At 37.8% G+C, this 23,237-nt stretch overlaps 1 protein-coding gene and 1 long non-coding RNA gene across 2 annotated transcripts; both read left to right on the top strand.

The window, feature by feature from the left end:
• The first annotated feature begins 3,037 nt into the window (after nt 1-3,037).
• On the top strand, nt 3,038-5,427 carry LOC110888727. The gene is made up of 2 exons (XM_022136238.1): nt 3,038-3,653; nt 5,384-5,427. Exons 1-2 carry the CDS (start codon nt 3,038-3,040, stop codon nt 5,425-5,427), a joined length of 660 nt encoding a protein of 219 aa, XP_021991930.1.
• A 12,292-nt stretch (nt 5,428-17,719) lies between these two features.
• On the top strand, nt 17,720-18,877 carry LOC110890997. The gene is made up of 2 exons (XR_002564936.2): nt 17,720-18,268; nt 18,356-18,877. It is a non-coding gene; the product is annotated as an uncharacterized LOC110890997 (long non-coding RNA).
• The last annotated feature ends 4,360 nt before the right edge of the window (nt 18,878-23,237 follow it).

Raw genomic sequence — 23,237 nt, forward strand, 5'->3', positions numbered from 1 at the left:
TGAATCCAAGCCCTACAAAGAAAGCTAGAACTGCTGAATCAGGAAAGAAGGTGGATACTAAAGGCGGGTCACCAAGTTGTAAAGTGTGCAGAAAGGGGCACAAGGGAGAATGTCGGTTCAAAGACAAACCGTGCCCCATATCTAGTAAAATGGGGCACACGACGTCTCTATGCCCGAATAAAGTTTCGGTTTGCTACAAATGCTATCAGCCCGGCCACAAAAAGTCCGAATGCCCAGACCTAGTTGGAAGAAGGGACGTTAAGGAATCTCCAGCAGAAGCCCCAAAGGCAAAGGCTAGATCCTTCCAACTTACTGCGGCTGAAGCAAAAACGGAACCCGATGTGGTCTCAGGTATATTCATGATTAACTCAATTCCTGCACGTGTATTGTTTGATACGAGTGTGAATAAATCCTTCATTTCGCATGGATTTATTCGACATCCTTCATTTGTATTGACAAAATTATCTGTGCCCTTAGAAGTTGAAATAGGGGACACCAAAAGCTTTATAGTTTGTGATATTTGTCGAGGTTGCAAATTAAGCATTGATGATGAAGAATACTTAATAGACCTAATCACGATGTTAATGGGGGGAATTTCAAGTAGTTGTTGGGATGGATTGGCTATCTCAGCACCACGCGAAGGTCGTGTGTTTTCGTAAGGAGATAAAGCTAACATCTCCTAGCGGAAAGCACGTTACAATTTATGGCGAAAAGGGAGGCAATCCTATAATATGCTCAATGATGAAAGCTCACAAGCTTAGGAGGCATGGATGTAAAGCGTTTATGATATACGCAAATGAGCCCGAGAAAGAACTACCGAAGATCGGAGACGTACCTGTGGTATGTGACTTTGAAGACGTATTTCCGGACGATTTACCAGGAATGCCGCCCGAGCGGGAGGTAGAGTTCGGAATCGAATTGATTCCGGGCGCATTACCCGTAGCTAAAGCGCCATACCGACTCGCGCCGTCGGAATTACAAGAGTTGATGTCACAGATTCAAGAACTGCTTGACAAAGGATTCATAAGGCCGAGTGTGTCACCTTGGGGCGCACCGGTACTGTTCGTGAAAAAGAAAGACGAAAGCATGCACATGTGTATCGATTACCGGGAGTTAAACAAACTCACGGTAAAGAACCGATACCCGCTTCCGAGAATAGATGATCTATTTGACCAATTACAGGGTGCGAAGTGGTGTTCAAAGATTGACCTTAGATCGGGGTATCACCAACTAAAGGTCAAGGAGGAAGATGTGCCGAAGAAGGCTTTTCGCACGCGATATGGACATTACGAGTTCCTCGTGATGTCATTTGGGCTGACAAATGCACCCGCGGCTTTCATGGATCTCATGAACCGGGTTTGCAAGCCAATGCTAGACAAATCAGTCATCGTGTTCATAGATGATATTTTGGTGTATTCGAAAAGTGAAGCCGAGCATGCACACCATTTACAAGAAGTGTTAGTGACACTTAGACGAGAAAGGTTATATGAGAAATTTTCTAAGTGCGCCTTTTGGTTAAGAGAGGTGCAATTTCTCGGCCACATCATAAGTGCCGATGGAGTGTTGGTGGATCCGTAAAAGATCGAGGCCGTGTCAAAGTGGAATCCCCCGAAGAACCCCTCAGAAATTAGAAGCTTCTTAGGGCTTACGGGGTATTATAGGAGATTCATTCAAGATTTCTCCAAGATTGCGTCGCCACTAACAAAGTTAACCCGGAAGGCGGAGAAGTTCATTTGGGGTGTAGAACAAGAGAGGGCGTTTCAGACGCTAAAAGAGAAGTTAACTCAAGCTCCGGTATCAACGTTGCCGGACGGAGTCGAGGACTTAGTGGTCTACTCAGATGCCTCATTGTCGGGGCTCGGATGTGTTCTGATGCAACGGGGCAAAGTTATAGCTTATGCCTCGAGGCAATTGAAGATACATGAGAAGAAGTATCCCACACACGATCTTGAATTGGTTGCGGTGGTATTTGCATTAAAAATAAGGAGGCCCTATTTATATGGGGTAAAGTGCACCATATTCACTGATCACAAAAGCTTAAAATACTTCTTCGATCAGAAGGAGTTAAATATGCGCCAGAGACGATGGTTGGAAACAGTGAAGGATTTCGACTGCGAAATACACTACCACCCCGGAAAGGCAAATGTGGTGGCGGATGCTCTGAGTAAAAAAGCGGACTATGTCCCAATATGAGTAAGATCGATGCAGCTTGTAGTGACCTCGGGTATACTTGAACGTATCCGAGAGGCGCAAGAAGAGGCAGTGAAAGAGGAGAACTGGAAAAAGGAAAGAATAATCGGCCAGTTACAAGACTTGTCGGATGGAAAGAATGGGTTGAAGACTTGATCCGGAAGGATATGGGTTCCGAATACTTGTGGAGTGAAGGCGCTACTACTTAATGAGGCCCATAAATCCCGATATTCTATTCATCTGGGTGCGACCAAGATGTACAACGATCTTAAACAAAATTATTGGTGGCCCGAAATGAAGAGGGACGTGGTGAAATATGTGGAGGGAGAAAGGCCTGACTTGCTTACAAGTCAAGGCGGAGCACCAAAAACCATACGGTAAACTCCAACCGTTAGAAATCCTCGTTTGGAAATGGGCATATATTACGATGGACCTATTAACCAAACTACCAAAGACGAACCGCGGTTTTGATGCTATATGGGTAGTGGTGGATAGATTGACGAAAAGTGCTCACTTCATTCCGATTTGTGAGACTTATACGTCAAAAAAGATGTCAGAAGTTTACACTAATGAGATAATAGCACGCCATGGAGTACCGGTATCCATCGTGTCTGATAGGGATACCTGGTTCACTTCAAATTTCTGGCGAGATTTCCAAGAGCAAATGGGAACCAAATTGTTCATCAGCACCGCCTACCATCCTCAGACGGATGGACAGAGTGAAAGTACGATACAGACGCCAGAGGATATGCTACGGGCATGTATCATTGACTTCGGTGGAAGTTGGGATGTTTATCTACCTTTGGCCGAATTTTCATATAACAATAGTTACCATTCGAGTATCGGCATGGCACCTTACGAGATGCTATACGGTAGAAAATATAGAACCCCGGTGTGTTGGGGTGAAGTGGGACCGCGTGAATTGGCACATACAGACATAATTCAGGCCACTAACGAGAAAATCGAAGTGGTGCGAGCTCATTTGAAAGCATCCCAAGATAGACAGAAGTCATATGCCAACAAAAGACGAAGACCGATTGAATTTCGGATAGGTGATATGGTTATGCTGAAAGTTTTCCCATGGAAGGGCGTTATCAGATTCAGAAAAAGAGGGAAACTAAGCCTGAGGTTTATTGGGCCATTTAAAATCATCGAACGGGTTGGCAAAGTGGCTTATCGCCTCGAACTACAGGATGAGTTGAGTGGGATACATGGCACATTCCATGTGTCGCAACTATGGAAGTGTCTAACGGAAGAAACATCTTACATCCATTACAATGATATCGAGGTGGATGATGGCCTGAATTACGCGGTAAGGCCATTGGATATTTTAGATCAAAAGGTTAAGCAATTGCGAAACAAACAAATCGATCAAGTCAAGGTCAAGTGGGAGCATAAGAAAGGTTCGGACACTACGTGGGAGTCCGAAGAAGAGATGCGACGTCTTTACCCTACATTGTTTGGTACGTACTATGGTTTCAGGGACGAAACCCTTTTAAGGGGGGTGGACTTGTAACATCCCGAAAATACAAAACTCTTAAACTTCAATAATGTTCCTAATGAACTAATAAAGTAAAATAACTAGGAATGGCACTAACCTAGTTAGTTATTTTACTTATGAGTAGTTAAAAGATAAAACAAATAGAGAATGAAAACTAGAGGGACCAAAAGTGTTAAACTTGAAAATAGTTTTAATAAAAACATTTTAATAAACACAAACACCCATTGTAAGGGGGCAGAGGATCGATCAGAGCAAGGGGGCGACCAAGCTTGTCTAAACCCTAGAACTCCATAAAACACCTAAATTGAAGGATCAAATCCAATCCAAAACGAAATCTGAGCTGAGATTAGTGATCCTCATTGCAAGGGGGTTACAAGGTATGTAAAATTTGATGAAAATTCCCTGTTTGAAATTCTCATGAATTTGGGAAATCTGAAATTAGTTGTTGCATGATTGCTAATTAGATAGAATAGGGATAATATAGTGTCTAGGAGTAAAACCTAGAGAACGACATGCGAAATTATGTCTAAATTCAGGGAATTTCATGAACACATTGAAGGTGGTTCATGGGTTTTGTGAAATAAATGATGAACACTAGGGTTTAGAAGGCTATCCTAGTGACATTGATTGATAGAAACTGATTTCTGAAAATATGATGTTTAATACTATATGTGATAGCTCAATTGATGTTAATCTAGGCTAAGTAGCAAGCCATGAATTAGAAACTAAAAGATGTAAAATTCTGCCCGTTAAGTGTTTGTAAAAATGCCTTAAAGAAGGCTCGAAATTTGAAATTTAAAGTTAAAACACATGATTGTGATAATTTGGCAAGTTATGCGATATATGATGAAAAAGAGTTCTAAACGAATCGTGATTGAACTCTATAGGAAAAGATACCGGGGCATCGAGTGGACAAGCCGGTGGCGATTTGCGTTTGAAGGGCGTGCACTAAAGGTATCTAACTTGACCCGTTACATTAAGAGAGTTGTTGATAAACTTTGTATAATCGTATTGTCGGATAGAAATTTTGCGTTGATTATAGTGACTATGATCATTACTTGAATTAAAAACCTTAGAGATGTCAATGAACCATTTGGTAGTCGTTAAAATGGAGGATTCCACAAGGTAAGCCAACGGGTCGTTTAGTTGCGTATATTGTAGTTCTAGTGTTCTAGTAGTTGAAAATGGCGATAATAATCACAAGAGCATTAAACCATGAGATTGGTAAAGAAATGCGGGTGATCATAAGCCCCGGATGTTGGGTATAGGGTGCCATAGGCTTACTAGTTAAATGGTAGTAAAATGGGTAAAGTTAGAGTGGGTCGAATAAATGCATAATGTCATATAGTCTTTCGGTCCGTAAATTAAATTTTCGGTATAATAATTGTAATAGGCACGCCGGTAATGAATTTACGGACGTATAGGAAAAAGAATCACCCAAAACGGACTTACGAGTCAAAAGTTATGGCCAAACGAAGTTGAAAATCTGAATTTCCGGAGCTGGCAACAAGTGCAGCTCACAAAAAAATAACCTGCTGGAAAACCTCTTCCCCCGCGCCACGCGAGGGCCTGTCGCGCCACGTGACAGGGGAAGTTTTAATTTTTTTTATTTTTGAATGCTCAATGCTTGGGACTTGTTTATACACTTCATGTAAATGTCAAAACTAACATTTTAAGTGGTTTTGATCCTAGGTGACAATGGGGATCTTTCAGATGGCGGTCAAGCAAGTTTTTGAAGAACCGAACACACTTTAGAAGCTTCCGCGTTATCTAACTTTAAGAGACAATGTTTTGGAATCTAAACAATTTACTAAACAACTTACGAATGTTTTGAATTAGACGTTAGTTGTCTAATGTTTCGCTACTTATGAACTTTATCAATGGAACTTATGTTATAATTTAGACATCTTTTATATAAAATTGTATGAAGTATTATTAAATTCAAGTAGAAATTAGACGGGTGTTACATTCATCATCTTGATTTATCAGACATGCTTTACTATCAGCTGAAACATATTTGTCCCAACTAAATCCTTTTGATGATTTTTTATCTTCTTGATTCACCATACAGGCTCTCTTTGATGTTTCTTCAATCTCTTTCCTAGCATGAGCTGTTTGTGGTAGTTGTTGACTTGATTGTTGAGCAACTTGATGATAGATGCCTTTCGGTAATAATCATTGTTGTTGAACGGATTTTGAGCTCCACTTGCTTCACGATTTGTACACTCTCTTTTGAAGTGTCCTTTTCCCCTGCAACGAAAACAAGTAACTTTAGATTTATAAAAACCCAAAGTAGAAACATTTGCATCACGGAAGTCATCTCTTCCAGTGACCTGTTTAAATTTCTCAGCTCGTCTCAACACATTGGCCAAACACCACTTTATATCCATTAACTCCATATCTTCAGCATCTATCTGATCGTAATCCTCTTTTGTCAACATTGGATTCCCGATCTTTCCTGCAACTAAGCTTCCAAATGACTCAAGTACAGTCACCAATAAAGACATATGACTTTTTGCAACTTCTTCTGAATAATTCTGATCATTTTCCAGGTTCAGTGCAATGTTGCATTGTAGAACTTTGCCATTCTTTGTTTTTGACACAGTCGGATCAAATGATGGATATGAAGAAAATCCAGATTTGCTACTAGAACCTTGAGAAGAACTTTCAGACAAACTTTTAGCATTGAATGCAGTTTCTATCTTTGGTGACATGTTGATCTTATCATTGATACCTCCTTTGTAATAAAGACCGATATCTTGTTCACCATCAAAATCCTTCATTCTTGAGATTTTCCTTTGTTCCATTTCTTGAGCTTCAGTTTTTTCAATGAACTTACTCAGTGTCAAATTGCCAAAATCTTTCCTACTTCTCAACATCATCAGATATGTGCCCTAAGTTTCATGTGGCAACGCATCAGCTAACCTCTCAATTAATTCTTCATTATCCTTTGTGATGCTCACCCTCTTCATGTTGACTAACAAATTGCAATATCTTTCAATGATCTGCTTAGTACTTTCAGTTCTTAAACCCCGAAATAGATCAAACTCTTTTTTCAGAAGCGATTTTTTATTCTTGATCATTTTGTTACTTCCAACAAACTTCGATTTTAAAGCTTTCCAAATTGAATATGCACTTCCATTGTGTTGCAATAAAACCAAGATATCTTCTTTAATAGCTTGTTGCAATAAAATGATCATCATTTTCTCATTTTTGTATTTCTTTTTCTCATCAACACTTAAGCCTTTAATAGCAATCTCCTCTTCGTCATCATTCACCGGTCTAACATATTTTATTTCAATACATTCCCAAGCCTCCAAGTAATTTGCTTGAACCCAATTTTCAAATCTCCCTTCCCATCCTTTATACTGCTCGATATTCATGAGCTTTGGCGGTTTTTGCATGGTGCCCGTTTCATTTTCTAACTTTGTGTGTTGAGCAATGGTAATCGGAGTAGCAAAGGCATTGTAAAATTCTTCTTCTATGATTTGGTTTCAAAAATTCACAAACTTAGACTTTCAAACGAAATAACTTTCATGCGAAATAACCTTGTTCAAACGAAATTGTAGGATCGTTGTTTGACCCGACTGAGCCGATCAGAAGAGCTTTAAATCCGATTCAAAGGCAGAATCAGTGAAACGGATGTGGAAACAACTTGATACTATTAAATCTGTCACTTATATTGATTTTAACATCAATTACAACCTGAACAGATTTTGGCAGCACTTCGTTACAAATCTGGAAGTCGCGTACCAAATGAATCAAACAGTGCACTATATATAGCCTGTTAATTTCGCTCCTAATGACCCAAGATGATTTCGGGCGAAATCAGAACCTTCTGATTTCTCTTCAAATGATCTTTGATCATTTCAGGCGAAATCACACTCTAATTTTCTAACAACTGTTTCTCGATCCTCGTGCACTGGATATCCTAACCTATCCTATTACATGATACAAGACGAAGTAAATAGACGTAATGCACTAACAGACTCCCCCTCGGATATTGACGAAGTCTTCAGTGTCTAGTCTTCATCATGACACATCTTCAGTCTTGATCAAACTGCCTTCTCTTTCAAGTTGTAACATTATAAGCATCCATCAATCTTTCTCTTCTTCCGCATCTTCAGAATCTTTTCCTGACTCTTGCTTTATCATCTTCTTTAGGCTCCCCCTTTCGTCAAGCTTCCGTGCTTTGGGATCGACACCTAGCTTTCCATCTACAAGCTTCTTTTGCTTCAAGCTTGTCTACAGACTCCCCCTTAGACTCTGCTCTCGGGATCGTAGTCTGGACTATCTGCAATCACTCAAACATTCATAAATACAATGTTTTCATATTATCAATCAAATTCTTTAATCCACTCCCCCTATCAACAAACTAAATGATTTAGCAGCATTAAAGAATCCAACTCCCTCACAGTTAATCATCCAAGTCCAAATTAATGACCTTGGAGATATCACAAACTGTTTTTGAAATTTTTGATTTTAATTCAAGTATCAAATTAATGAACTTATTTTATTTTCAGAAACACAACCAGCTTACTTAGATTTTGAAACTTAGCATTTCAGACATCGGTTGTCGAAAATAAAGCAGAATCAAAAATATTTTTGTATTTTCTGAAAATATAAAGCAGTAAAGAAATATGTACAAACATATTTACATACAATATTTTTGTTTGAGTATGCGTCAGAGGATCATATCAGTTTTTGACAAGTCACAAGTACCGTTGAGCCTAGTTACACATTAAGAATTAAACAATTCACTTAGATTGTCGATATACTGATCCACTTAAATTTTCACACAAATTTCAAATGATTCAGGATATGAATTAGATGTTTTAAGAACTTAAACTCATTCATGTGTCCCACCTCTTGAATATACACCCGTATCCAGATCCCAATATTCAGTCTTACAGGTGAGTATACCACAGATGATATTTGTAAGGGGTTAAATGCGAGGGCCGTGAGAGCTCAGGTCGATACTTCCGTATACGCAGAGAGATGACGGCTTCAACTTTAGATGTGTCCCCTTTAGAGGATCTTTTTTACAACAGCAATGATTATCAATTTTATTGTTTAATCATTTGTGCCGAGGGCTGCGCTATATTTTAAGCAATGCGGAAAGTATTATTCGGGGACTAAGTCAGAACTTCCATTCAGCAGAAGTCCCAGAAATACCCCAGATATCACTGAGTATAAAGACCTAGTATCTCAGAAAGAGGGACCTTTCAAACGAGATTTCAGGGGTTACCTATATATCCAAGTAGTGTTCCCCACGAAATAAGCAAGTGTTTGAAATTAGGTTTATATCCCGAAAAAGTTTACTAAATGTATAAAAACCTATCGGCATATCATCAGTAAGCCTGTTTAACACTTTTAATCATTACATTTCTTTAGCATACTGTAACTGTCTACTGATGTACTATCATTTCCTCTTTTTACGCAAAACTCAATTTTTTTTTAATTTTTATCATGTTTTTGGCTTTTTCAAATTTTCTAATGTTTTTGTATTTTCTGACAATTTTTCTCCCCCTAAAATGCAAAACCATTAAAAGAAAATTTGACAACACGATACTGATAGCTTTATCTCGCCATCATGTTCTGCTAACTGTGCACTGAATTGCAGAAAATCTAATATAAAGTACCCCCATGATTTACAACCCATTGATTTTTGACAGTTTGAAAACCGTTTTTCAACCTTGTGAAAGTAATCACGTTTGTTCAGCCGTGAGGGTTTCGGCGTATTCAATCAACATATTTTTTTGTAATTTTCTATTTTTGACAAAAATTAAAAACAAACATATTTTTGGTTTTTCAATTTTTAACAAACTAAAAACATATTTTTGGGTTTTTAATCTTTCAATTTTTAGGGTTTTTAAAATGATGTTTATTTATGTACAGAAAAACAAATAAACTCCCTGTTTCAACCAACACAGGGTCCAGCAGCCTCTGCCTCCTCTGCATGTGCCAGGCTACTCCAGTTTTCATTCTCACAATCTTTGTTGTACTTGAGCACCTGCACATTCAACTAACTCAATTACTTGAACAATTTAGTCCAGATCTGTTGGACCTTAGGCATTTCAACACAATAATTTTCATTCAATGTTGGAAACTCTTTGTCATCTTTCACAATGATTTTATCAATTTTGACTTCAACTTTCTCATCTTTTACCGGAGTCACTTGCTTCTTAACAGACCATGTCTGTCCTTTTAGTGTTCCACGTTTGTAAAAATGTGAATCTTTTTGAACACTTTGTTTTTGAACAACATTTTTTGGTTTCCAAAACTCTTGGGGTTTTGTCATATCAACAGATGTTTTCCAGCTTTGTGTTGTTCTAAATCTGGGTGTGTGAGTATTCCATGTCTGTCTTGAATCGAACCTGTTCTGGTTTGATTTCCAATTTTGATTTGAAGCAAACTTGTTTGTGGTTTACCTCCAAGTTTTTTTTGAATCAAATCTGGTTGACCTTTGTCTCACATTCTCAGATTTTTGTTTCTCAACATCAATCTTATTTTTGTCAACATCCACATGTTTTAGATTTGGACACTTGCGTGCAAGATGTCCTTTTTGATCACATTTGAAACAGGTTCTCATCGACACATCTTTGACCTGTGGTTGTTGTTTTTTCTTTCTAGCAAAGAACTCATCATTAGACTGTCTCAATTTGAGTTCTTTTTCTTCAGCTAAACTGTTTCCCTGAACAAAACTCATTTTTGCCTGATAATTTGGCGTTTCATTTTTCTTTCGATTTTGTTTTTTCTTATAACCCAACCCAGCCTTCATGTTTTTCTTCTTGAAACCAGGTTTGTTATACGAACCTTTTCGACTCTTACCAACAAACTTTGAGATCTCAGACTTCTCAATCACAACCATTTTGAAAACTTTGTCAACTTTTTCTGAAATCACATTCTGAATTGGGAATACAACATCTAAGAACAATTTGTCCGATCCAATCATGGTATAAACCAATCCCTTTGATCATCATTCATATTTTTCTCGGATTTTGTGTTCTTCAGATATCCATCATGAAGATTTCCTTCATCTTTATCTTGTGATTCAGATTTACCTGTATCAACCGACTCTTCTTTCAACACACTTTCAACGACTTTACCTACCACCTCTGAATCATGAGAATCATCAGATTTGGAATAGGTTATGTCAATGTTTTCTGGAAATTGATCTACCATGTTGAAAGCTTTTTCGACCTTTTCCTCATCATAAAATGCAAACTTTTCCGGTGGTGGAACTTGATGAAACTCTGAGCCAATGCCTTTCTTGTTCTGCTCAGACTCACCATCACCCGGTTTGATATTGAAAATTCGTTCAAGCACATATGACGACACATGGTTACTTTTTAACTTGTTGTTATCCTGTTCTAAATCAGCAATCTGTCGCTTTAACTTAGCAACATCCTCAATATAGGAATTAACAACATCTTGTTTTATAGCATACATTCGTTTAAGCTCTTTAGTTGTTTCAGAAAGATAATTCATTCTTGATTGAGCATATTTCATTTCGTCTTTCACAGTCTCATATGACTCTTTTGTAATGTGATATGATAATTCATTAAGTCATATTGCTTTTTCATTTCTTGACAAGCAATTTCTTTTTGAGAACACTCTTCTGTCATTTTAGAAACATTTTCTTTCAAAACTTCATTTTTTCTATCTTTTTACACTTTTCAGAAAGTTTTTCATCATTTTCTTTAAAAACATTTTCTTTTTCTAGCATTTCTTTGCATTTCTCTTTGAAAATGATTTCAATCTTAGTGAGTTCAAGATCTCTTTTTCTGAATTGCTCATCTTTTTCAATACAAGCTCTGCATGGTTCCATGCATTTCTTGCACTGATCAATCAGTTTCAAGTTTTCAGAATCAGAATTTACCTCAGTGATTGGCACTTCGGTGTTTGATCCAGTTGCCTCAGTTTGCTTCTGATCAACATCATCTTGGTTCTTTTCAACATTGACTTTATCACTAGCATCACCACCTTCCAAATTCTCATTCTTTTCTTCTTTTTCTTCTTTCTTCACCTCTTTTTCAATCTGTTGTTCTTCAGTAACAACTTCTTTCACAACTTCAACTTTAACAGCTTCTGTGTTAACCTCTTCAGCAACCTTCTTCAGATTGTTCACCATTTCTTCAACATTCTTCTTCATTCTCTCTTCATCCTTTTTTCTCAGACACGATAACATGGCATATCTGATCTTCTTTTCATGGCTTTTAGCATATGTGTCATCTTTCATCACCTTACTATAGTACTCAGCTCTCAAAGGAATTATAAGAAGAACATCATCAAAGATTATGTCTTTCTTGGGAACAACCGGTTCTCCTTCTCTGTTGTAACACTCTCTCTTCTTATCCCATCTTCTGTTACTGACAGCACTTTCATACTCTTCCTGCATGTCACCCATTCTGTTGTAAACCACATTTCTTTATCTGTAAGTCTTCTCACTCAAAATCTCTTCTCGAGTTTTTTCTTTGATCTCAACTTTTTCTTCACGGATTTCAGCAATGTCTTTGTCTTTGTTTTCTTCTTGAATCTCAGCAACAAAAACAAACATTCTTTCCTCTGTCATAGCTCTTCTATGAGCTGTTTTTCGAACATTTTCCAAACGATCTTCTTCTGGACAAATTTCAGACCAATCAAAACCTTCATCATCTTGAATTACAAAACAAGCTCTTGATTTTTCTCTTGATTTATCTTCAATCATCTTTGGCTCTTCTCTGCTTTGGTGGTAGATCGTCTTTCGGTAGTAATCATCATTAAACGGATGTTCATTTCCACCAACTGCAGAATTAGTGCATTCTCTTTTGAAATGACCTTTCTGCTTACATTTGAAGCATGTCACTTTAGATTTGTCAAATCCAAGCTTCGTTGATGCACCTCCAAGAGATTGTTTCCCAGTAATCTCCATGTATCGTTGAGCTCTGCGAATGCAACTAGCTAAACACCAATGAATGTCAATGAGTTCCATCTCTTCCGGATCAATCTGGTCATAGTCTTCTTTGGTTAACTCCGAGTTTCCAATTTTGCCAGCTACAAGACCTTCATATGATTCTAGAACAGATGCAAGGAAACTCATTTGCTGCTTAGCTGCATTGATGCTCATCGACAGAGAATTCTTCAGTTTGAGAGCAATGTTGCACAGAATCTCCCCAGTTTCATTAGAGTTTGACTTTGAAGAAGAATGATATCCAGAATGATGACTTGATGAGGTCGTTTGAGGTTCTTTCATTTTCCCACCACTAAATGCTGTCTTTGGTGAACTAACACCTTTCTCCGAAGGTACAATGCCTTTGTAGTACAAGCCCACATTCTGTTGATGTGAAGAACCAGTCATCTTGTTCTGTTTCCGCAGCTCCAGGTCATGACTTTCAATCTTTTCAAACAAAGCATCAAGAGAAATCGTGTCATATAAAGCATCATTTTTCAAAATAAAAACAAACGTTTACCACTGATCAACTCGTGGTAACGCTTCAATCACTTTGTCTATAAGTTCCTCTCTTGTTTTTACTATCTCAAATCTCTCAAGTTAAATTTTAAGATGATAGAATCTCTCAATCATTTGTCTTACTGTCTCTCCTTTTAAACTATCAAACAGATCAAATTCTTTTTTAAGTAAAGCAATTTTGTTCTTTCTAATCTGTTTACCCCCCTCAACTTTAACTCGTAAAGCTTCCCAGACTGATTTTGACGACCCATCATGATTAAGTAGTGCAAAAATGTCATTTCTGATTGCTGTCTGGATCAAAGAAATCATTCTCTGTTCAGTTGCGTATTCTGCTTTGTCATCTCTCGGTAATTTCTTGAATGGAAGTTCTTCGCCTTTATCATTTTTTGGTCGTTCGTATCCAAACTCTAAACAGAACGGCTTTCATGCGCATACGCTTTCGCCCAGTTAATAAATCGTTCTTTCCACCATGTGTAATCCTCAATGCTTTCCAGAGTTGGTGGCTTTGATTGCGTTCCGTAAAAGTTATCATGTTTGATGTTCTCATTGATAGCTTTTGTGATCGTTTTTGGTGTAACATTTGCAATCTCGGACGATTCTGATGTGATTGCGTTGAAAAACGTGTTGTAGAATTCCTCAACCATGATGTAAACTGAACAGATTATCAAACAAACACAATCAGTACAATCAATATCAAATAAACTGTAACAAAACTGACACTCGATCGACGCAAAATGATTTCGACTCAAAAATCCTCTTTTCAAGCGAAATAGCACTTTAGAGCGAAATCCCAATTTTTGGTTTTCGAGCGAAATTAAGACTTTGTTTTGGAGCGGAATTAGATCTTCATTTTGGAGTGAAAATAGAACATGTATCTTTGAGCGAAATCAACTAAGAACCCTGGAGCGAAATCAGGATGATTGTCTATCTGGGGCGAAATCAACAAAGGGTTTGGAGCGAAATCACAAACTTTGTGACTCTGGAGCGAAATCAGACATATCCTTGGAGCGAAATCACACTATATCGAGCAAAATCAAGAGTTTTCCGTTCGAGCGAAATCAGTTCAAAGTCCATTTTTGTCCATTTTTAGTCCGAATTTAGGTGTGAAACTTTCAAGGGTTTATCTATGTTGAATTTTAAACAAACCGTGAAAATTTGATCCGGTTTTGTCCGATAAAACTTCCTGAAATGATGAAAGAAGGTGTAGAAGTCAGAATGTGGATGATATCAAGCTAAACTCTTCAACCTGTGCTCTGATACCACTTGTAGGATCGTTGTTTGACCCGACTGAGTCGATCAGAAGAGCTTTAAATCCGATTCAAAGGCGGAATCAGTGAAACGGACGTGGAAACAGCTTGATACTATTAAATCTGTCACTTATATTGATTTTAACATCAATTACAACCTGAACAGATTTTGGCAGCACTACGTTACAAATCTGGAAGTCGCGTACCAAATGAATCAAATAGTGCACTATATATAGCCTGTTAATTTCGCTCCTAATGACCCAAGAGGATTTCGGGCGAAATCAGAACCTTCTGATTTCGCTCCAAATGATCTTTGATCATTTCAGGCGAAATCACATGCTTCTGATTTCGCTCCAAATGGTCTTGGACCATTACCAGCGAAATCACACTCTAATTTTCTAACAAATGTTTCTTGATCCTCGTGCACTGGATATCCTAACCTATCCTATTACATGATACAAGACGAAGTCAATAGACGTAATGCACTAACAGAAATAACCTGCAAAAATAGCTTCAAACGAAATAAGTTCACACGTGTTGGATCGTCGTGTGACCCGAACGAGTCAATCAGAAGAGTTTATGATCTATATCAAAGGCGGAATCTGTGATATAGACGTGAAACAGCTTAATTCCTCTTAATTATCCTTTTATTATTGATTTCAAAGCAATCCTGATCGTTTGACAAACTGGCAGCACCTCGGCTCTGAAATCAAGACCGTTACAAATGAATCAGCAGGGTGGGTATTTATAGGCATGCTATTTCGTACGAAATAGGCAATGCTAATTTCTTACGAAATAACCAAGTGTTATTTCGTGCGAAATTACCCATTAATATTAAAAACCTGTTTTTCGACCTGTGGAACACTAGTTTATCCTATGTAGACACATGACTCGATACAAGACAAAGTTAACAGACATTTATGCACCAACAGACTCCCCCTTCGATGTTGACGAAGACTTTGGGATTGAGTCTTCAGTCTTGATCAGTCTTGTCTCTTTTTTCAAAATGATATGACACTAAAAGCATCATTCAGTCTCTTTATCCTCTAATTCTCTTGATCAGATCTCTTTATTCTTTTGACATTAACAGCATCAACATCTAGCACTTGAACCTTAACTTAGACAATCTTCAACCCCCCCCCTCGAAAATTGCTCCAGATTACGACTTCAGACTCTCCCTCTCATCAAGCTAGGTTCTTGATCGTGATCTGGCTCAAACTTTTCTCAGACTAAGCCATGGGGATTCTACTTTGTTGCTTTTTCAGGTTCAGTCTTGTTACCTGCTACTTAGAAATCTGACCTTACAATCTATTCACCTTTTGAACTTCATTTGTTATTGTAATCAGTTTCAAGAAATCCACTTAAGTATTCAGATCCAAGTTAATGACCCTGAAAACTTAATTTGTCTACCAATTCCAATTTAATAACCTTGGTTGACTTGTGACAACGCAAAACTAATTTTGTTAAATTATTTTCAAACATTATTCTGAAAATTACAAGTTTCAACTTAATGAACTTGAGTTTGATTTTTCAATTTTAAGATTTAGCATATGAAACTCCAAACTCATCTTCCAGCTTAGAATTTTCCTGCATCTGCTTCAAACTGAGAATTTGACAATCATCTTTCCACTTTGGTTTGTCGGAAACATAAAGCAGAAATGAAAAATCTTTTTGGATTTTGAATAAAGTTTCTAAACTAGAAATGAATTACAGAAATGAAATGCAGAATATGTAAACTATTTACAAACATATTTTTGGTGAGCGTGTTAGGGAATCATATCAGTTGTTGACAAATTACTAGCACTGTTAAGCTTGATAACATACTAAGCATTAAACAATTCACATCGATTTTCGATATACTGATCCATCTTAAATCATACAAATTTCAATCTGTTCAAGATATGTGTTAGGTGAATTAAGGACTTAGCTTATACGAGTGTACCATCTCAGAATATACTCCTGTATCCAGACAACTATATTCAGTCTTACAGGTGAATGCACACTAATGATATCTGTAAAGGGGTGAATGCGACACCGTGAGAGCTCAGGCTAGAACTTCCGTTCATAGAGATGACGACTCGACTTTAGGTGGGTCCCCTTTGGGGATCTTTTATTTCAACAACACATGATTAACATTTTTCAATGTTTCATCATTTTTTATGTTGAGGGCTAGCTTTTAAGAACAAAGCAATGTAAAGCATTATACGAGGACTAGGCTATTGCTCCAGCAAAATCAGAACTCCTGGTATAATACCCCAGATATCATCACGGACAAAGACATAGTATGTCAGAAATAGCGTCTTTCAAACAAGATTTCAGGGGTTACCTATATATCCGAGAGATGTTCCCCACGAAATAAGCAAGTGATGATTTTAGGTTTATATCCCAAACAAATTTACTAAATGTATAAAAACCTATCGACATATCATCAGCGAGACTGTTTAACGCTTTATTCATTACAAATCTTTAGCGTGCTGTAACTGTCTAACTGATGTACTATCATTTTCCTTTTATACACAAGCTCTTTTTCAGATTTCTATTGTTTTTGGATTTTTGAAATATATCATGTTTTTGGGTTTTTGAATTTTTTATTATTTTTGTATTTTCTGAAATATACCCTATACTCCCCCAAAATACCAAAACAAGTAAAAAATCGACAATCCATTGCAGATTGCTTTTCATCATCATCTACAGTGGTACCTTCATCAACGCCAAGAATGTGACAACCGGTAATTTACGGATCTTAATTACGTGATTAACAGAGGATTAACCAATAATAAATAGCGTTTACGACGCAAATTAAATTAATTTGGCCTTTGGAGTGCCTAGGAACGTCTATACGACTTTAACAGCGCGCGAACGGTGATTTACAGGAAATCTGCTGAACATTACCCGACACCGACAAATATGGATGTTACACGAATATTTATTGCTTATGGAGTCTGGGTCGCGAAATCGGGTTCCGTAGGAATTACGGGCCACTTACACATGAGATGGGCTTGTGGGCCCTGGGCCCAAGCCCAAAACCCACAAGCCAAAAGCTGCACATGATATATTATAATCTATACAAGATTCATAAAATCTATAAAAGACTCACAAAATCTATGAAAGATTCATAAAATCTACTTAAGATTTACACAATCTAAACAAAATTCGATTCTGGATCCCATTCAAAATCGATTGGTATTTCCACATGAACACCCTCATGCTAAATTTTTCCTACATTGTATTATTTTATTGGTATACCCCTACCTTGGATTCATGACCAATCAAGAAAAGTGAAACATTAGTTAACAACTCCTTTTCCTTCTTTTTCTACCCTTGGTCGACAGAAAAGTGAAACAAGATATAACTCTTGACATTTCATTTCTGGTTGATTTTCAACTAGGAATTAGAACTAAAAAGAAAGGAACAAAGGATAAATGTCAAAGCCTATGTACATAACTCAACAAACATGAAGTAAACACAGTGGACATTTTTGTTACCCTCTTCCTCTCCATCTATATAACAACTCCTTTTCCCCTCTCGATGTTATCCAGCAACCATATCAACACCCCTGAATCACCCACCGTCACTTGATCCCTCCCTTCTCTCCCTCGTCTCCTGCTCGGCAGCCACACCGGCCGGCTGTCGGAGCTGGTGTTCCGGTGACACACACTCACCCGCGACACCTACCCCCACCCCCTCAAATGAACAACCGACAACCATCATTTTCGGTGACAAACGCCACACACGGCGGCGACGCGGTAACAGAATCAGAGAGACAAAGATCGAGGATGTTTGGGATGGAATCGGGGAGCCGACTTCACCAGCGATGTCACCGGCGACCAACGTCGTGAGCGGCGGCAGTCCATGTCTCTGGTCCGACAAGTCTTTCCGGTAAGAGCTTCTCCTACTGTTTCTTTCTTTTGAGGGTGATAACGATGTGTGTTGATGACTGATCTTGGTGAATATGATAATGGTTAGACGATGATGATGGTTAGACGAGTGGTGATGATGACGGGTATGGGTTGTGGTTGATGGCGGTGCCGCCAGAGCCACACAACAGAGGTGGTAAGATCCTGATTTGGGTGTTCGGGTCAACCCCGGACAACCCGGTCAGATGTGGGTTCGGGTCAACGGGCCAAGCTGGTCAAAACGGGTCAGTCGGTTCGGTTCGAGTTCAGTCAAAGAAAGTCAACAGCAGAACAAGTGGTCAACGGCTCCGGTTCGGCTTCGTTTCATGGTCAGACGGCTCGGTTCAGTTTGACTCGGTCAACCGAGTCAACTCAGCCGGTCAACTCGGTCAACCCGTTTACATTTCGACACGAAGAGTGGTAAAAATTTTATGGCGAAATTCATTTCATTATTCGTATACTTTCATGTTTCTACACGTGAAAAACGAGCTCGAACCAATCGGCGAGAATACAGTTAAATTATGATATATTTGGCGAAAATTATATCTTTGGATTGATTAATTTTGAATTAATATTTGTTATATTGATTGAATTGATTGGATTTTGATAAAAATAACGACACTTTAGTTGTCGGGGCGTCCAAAAAAACAGAGGAAACTTTGCCCGTTTTTCGAGAAAATCCGTAAAATAATTACGTTTTATTATAAAATGAAGCAGAACCGATCGACTACAAATGATTTTTATAAAACAAAATACAGGTATATATTACTTTCAACGACATTTAACAACATCACGAAAGCGACGATTCGGAATTATTTACGACAACTATTTTATAAAAATAAATGTAGTTCACATTTATTTCAAACTTTCGTATAACACGAAAACGTTTTATAAAAATAAATATATTTTATATTTATTTTAACAATCGAACAACACGGCTACTTTTATGAGGATGAATATAATTTATTTCCTTATTCCAAAGTTCCAACGACTCTTATTAGTCTTACAAAGTAAATATGGTTTACAAATTTACTTCAAATATCAAACGCGATGTATAATACGAGTTTGTTATACACTATTTTCGTATAAATACTCTTTTATACACATACGACTTCTCGAGACGGCTAGCGCAATTACATCGACATATTTATATTTTTATATAAATATTTATATTGTTTTTAAATCTCTCGAGAATCAAGTCTTTTCGAGACTTATCGATTACTTACGACATTAAGCGGAACTAAACAAAGTTCAACTTAGTCACTTTCATTAAGTAACAACTTACCGTTGAGTCGTTCGATTTACGATTCGGTAGAGCTCGATTACACGTAGTTTAGATACTGCGTTATTTAGAAACTTATTAGATATTCCGTGTTAGGAATATTGTAGGATGCACGCTAGCGAGTCTCATCTTGGAAGCGACCTCACGAAGTCGTAATTAGCTAGCTTTGCACAGGAATATCCAGGCGAGTTCATAACCCCCACTTTTTACTGTTTTACATTTTTTTTGTAAATGTTTTCAGGGTGGAAAGACATGCACGATTTTCAGAAACATACAAAGTTTTGAACAAACGCAAAAACTCGTATTTTTAAATCATATCACGAATGGATTTCGAGGAACTCAAATGATTTACGAAAGGTTTATACTAAACATACCGGTTTTTACAAAACAAATGCTTATTTTCGAAATATGAATGATTTTTCATAACTAAAGAGTCAGTCAGGGTGGCTGGGAAGGTTCAGTCAGGGTGGCTGGGAAGGTTCAGCCAGGGTGGCTGGGAAGGTTCAGCCAGGGTGGCTGGGGAGGTTAGCCAGGGTGGCAGGGGAGGTTAGCCAGGGTGGCTGGGGAGGCTCAGTCAGGGTGGCTGGGGTGGAATATATGTTACAGTAATTACGAATACTTTTTACATGGTATGGTTAGCGTAAGGAGGTTTACTACTTAAGATCATGTGAGTGGGTAGGCGGAAACTTGAGGCCATTAATCCTCAGGGTAGGACCGAGGGACAGGAGCGGTAGATCTACTTGGGTGTAGCGAGCCCAGCCCCAGGCCCAGCATAACGGACCTCGGGGTGACTTTGTGCCCAACGCATAAATCCGCTAGGTTTGAGTCTTCCTACTTGCACTTCACACGTATCAATGGCCTTGCAAACCATTGGTGATCTCTTTTTCCTTATTTGCTACATACCAGGGATTTTTATCATACACGCTAACAAAGTGCTTGATTTATACAAAATAAAAACCATGTTTTATACAAATTCAAAGTATTGGTTTATACGAGCATAGAGTCAAAGTCAGGGTGGGCATTGACGGTTATACATACTTTACAAATACATGGTTTTACGATCATAGATCATTACAAATACAAAGTCCTCATATAACTGGGTAAGAAAATGATTTTTAAATTCGTTTTCTCAATACCATTTCGAAAACCGGTTATTCCAAAGATTTAATTCAAATCTTTCACAACTCAAAAGATTTATTACAAATCTTTTACAAACAAACTATGAACTCGCTCAACTTTATGTTGACTTTTTCGCATGTTCTTTCTCAGGTTGCATTTCTAAGACAAGGCACGGTTGGAATAGGAGGACCATGAAGAGTCGAGTACTTAGTGGGCGTTCAGTTTCTAGAAATACTTAGCTTATTTGCTTCCGCTGTGCAATGAAGATACCAGTCCAGTCACGCCAATGCTCTGATAATTTCGGGGTGTGACAAAGAATTTCCTCCAACACCGATAAAAGCTTCATACCGTTCAATTTTAACAAATATTGAAAATGAGTTTTATCAAACGCTTTGGTATGTAAATCAGCTTTTTGATCGTTAGTGTGGATTTTCTCAATTCGTATCAACTTCTTCTCGAAACAATCGCGAATGAAATGATGACGAATTTCTATGTGTTTCGTTTTAGCATGATGAACAGGATTTTTTGTTATGTTTATCGCTGCCTCATTATCAACCAAGATAGGAGTGTCAAGAAATTGCAAACTGTAGTCGCGCATCTGTTGCTGGATCCACAAGATCTGAGAGAAGCAGCTGCTAGCAGATACATACTCAGCTTCACAGGTGGATAAAGCTACAGAGGTCTGCTTCTTGCATTGCCAGGTGGCTAAACATGGTCCGAAAAACTGACATCCCGCTATTGTTGATTTAGCGTTAAGTTTGCAGCATCCGAAGTCGGAATCAGAATACCCTTCGAGCGTAAAGTCGCCTTCTTTTGGATACCACAACCCCAATGATGGAGTTCCTTTCAGGTAGCGTAATATCCGTTTCACAATTACCATGTGCGAAGCTCTGGGATTTGACTGAAACCTGGCTGTGAGGCACGTAGGATACATGATATCGGGTCTTGAAGCAGTCAAATACATCAGTGATCTGATCATGGAGCGATACATCGTTTCATCTACCTTTTCTCCGGTGAGATCAGGATTTATCCCATGATTCGTCGCTAACGGGGTGGATGCTAGAGTAGTCCCGGACATCCCAAATTTCTCTAAGATATCATGAACATACTTCGTCTGATGTATGAATATTCCTTTGGGTAGTTGATCAACCTGTAGACCCAAAAAGAGTTTCATCTCACCCATCGATGACATTTCAAACTTTTGCTTCATAACACTTTCAAAATCTTTGCATAGATTTTCATTTGTTGACCCAAATATGATGTCGTCCACGTATATCTAAACTATCAGAAGATGTCCGTCGACCTCTTTGGTGAAGAGAGTGGCATCCACTTTTCCACGGATGAAGCTGTTGGCAAGCAGATGTTCAGGGCCGTCTCCAAAAATCCTCGAAAAAATTTAGGCCCTGTACGAGCAGGAAAAACTCTTTAAAAAAAAGATAAATACATTTGAATTAATACATATTATATATTAGAAAACATAAGAATAAATAAAAAAATAAGCCGTAAATATAACTCTTTTTGTATAACAAAAAGAATAAAACCATTTCAAAACTGTTTAGTTATATATTTAATTTAAACTAGGGTTAAGACCCGCCCGCGTTGCGGTGCGGGTACATCGTAAATATTGAATTGATTAGTCCAAACGTTATATGATGCATTAATCATATGAAAACACACATTTCGACGTATCCAGTTGAACTCAGTGTAACATGTATAAACATTGTGATTGGATTAAACGTAAAGTAAATGGAATTCATATCGAACAATCATAACGTATTATATGTGACCCAACTCATACATAGAAAACGTAACAGGTATGAAGGAAAATATGCACATGTAATCGAAAGGGATTAATTAGAGCTTTCGGAAAAAGGGAGAAAAAGAAACCATAATTTAACTCCACTCGGTTCGAAACAAACTTTACGAAACATACATAAAATAAACACGAAAACATATTATATTTGACCTAAATCATTTCCCAAAAAAGTTTACATCAAAACGTAGAACAACTTGAATTTATACCAAAACGTACGTAAAAATATGCATGTAAAAATGGTTTCTTTAAACGAAGACGTAATATATTTAACCTGACTCGTCTATAAAAAAAAGTTTACGTCGGAATATGGAACATATCATATTTATACACACCCGTACATAAAATACGCACATAAAAATAGTTTTTAAGTAAAGGAAGAATAGGGGTAAACCGAAAGAAAATATTAGTAAAAAATTTAATAGGTTAAAAGCGTTCGTAAAACCATGCCAAGTTGCACCAATGCCACAACGACATCGACTCTCAACATCGTAAAAATAAAATAGATAAAATGGTAAAAATTACACAGAACAAAAAGTAGACTAAAATCGTTGAACCACGCACACCCGTTACAGTGTCTTAATGCGAAGAAATTAAGCAGAAACGTAAAACGTAGAAAATAATAACTTAGTTGATCTATGACCCGCCCGTTGCGGCGAACTTTTCAAAAGAGGAAAAATGGATGCGTTACGATGGGTCTGTCAAATATGAAAAAATAGAGCAAAAATGTTGAACCTC

The sequence above is a fragment of the Helianthus annuus genome, chromosome 11 (genome assembly GCF_002127325.2).
Source record: "Helianthus annuus cultivar XRQ/B chromosome 11, HanXRQr2.0-SUNRISE, whole genome shotgun sequence".
NCBI lineage: Eukaryota > Viridiplantae > Streptophyta > Magnoliopsida > Asterales > Asteraceae > Helianthus > Helianthus annuus.

Coding starts and splice junctions, on each gene's coding strand:
- LOC110888727 (XM_022136238.1), top strand. CDS start 3,038: ATGGCACCTTACGAGATGCTATACGGTAGAAAATATAGAACCCCGGTG. Junction 3,654..5,383: donor TCTTTACCCTACATTGTTTG/GTACGTACTATG, acceptor TTTTGATCCTAG/GTGACAATGGGGATCTTTCA.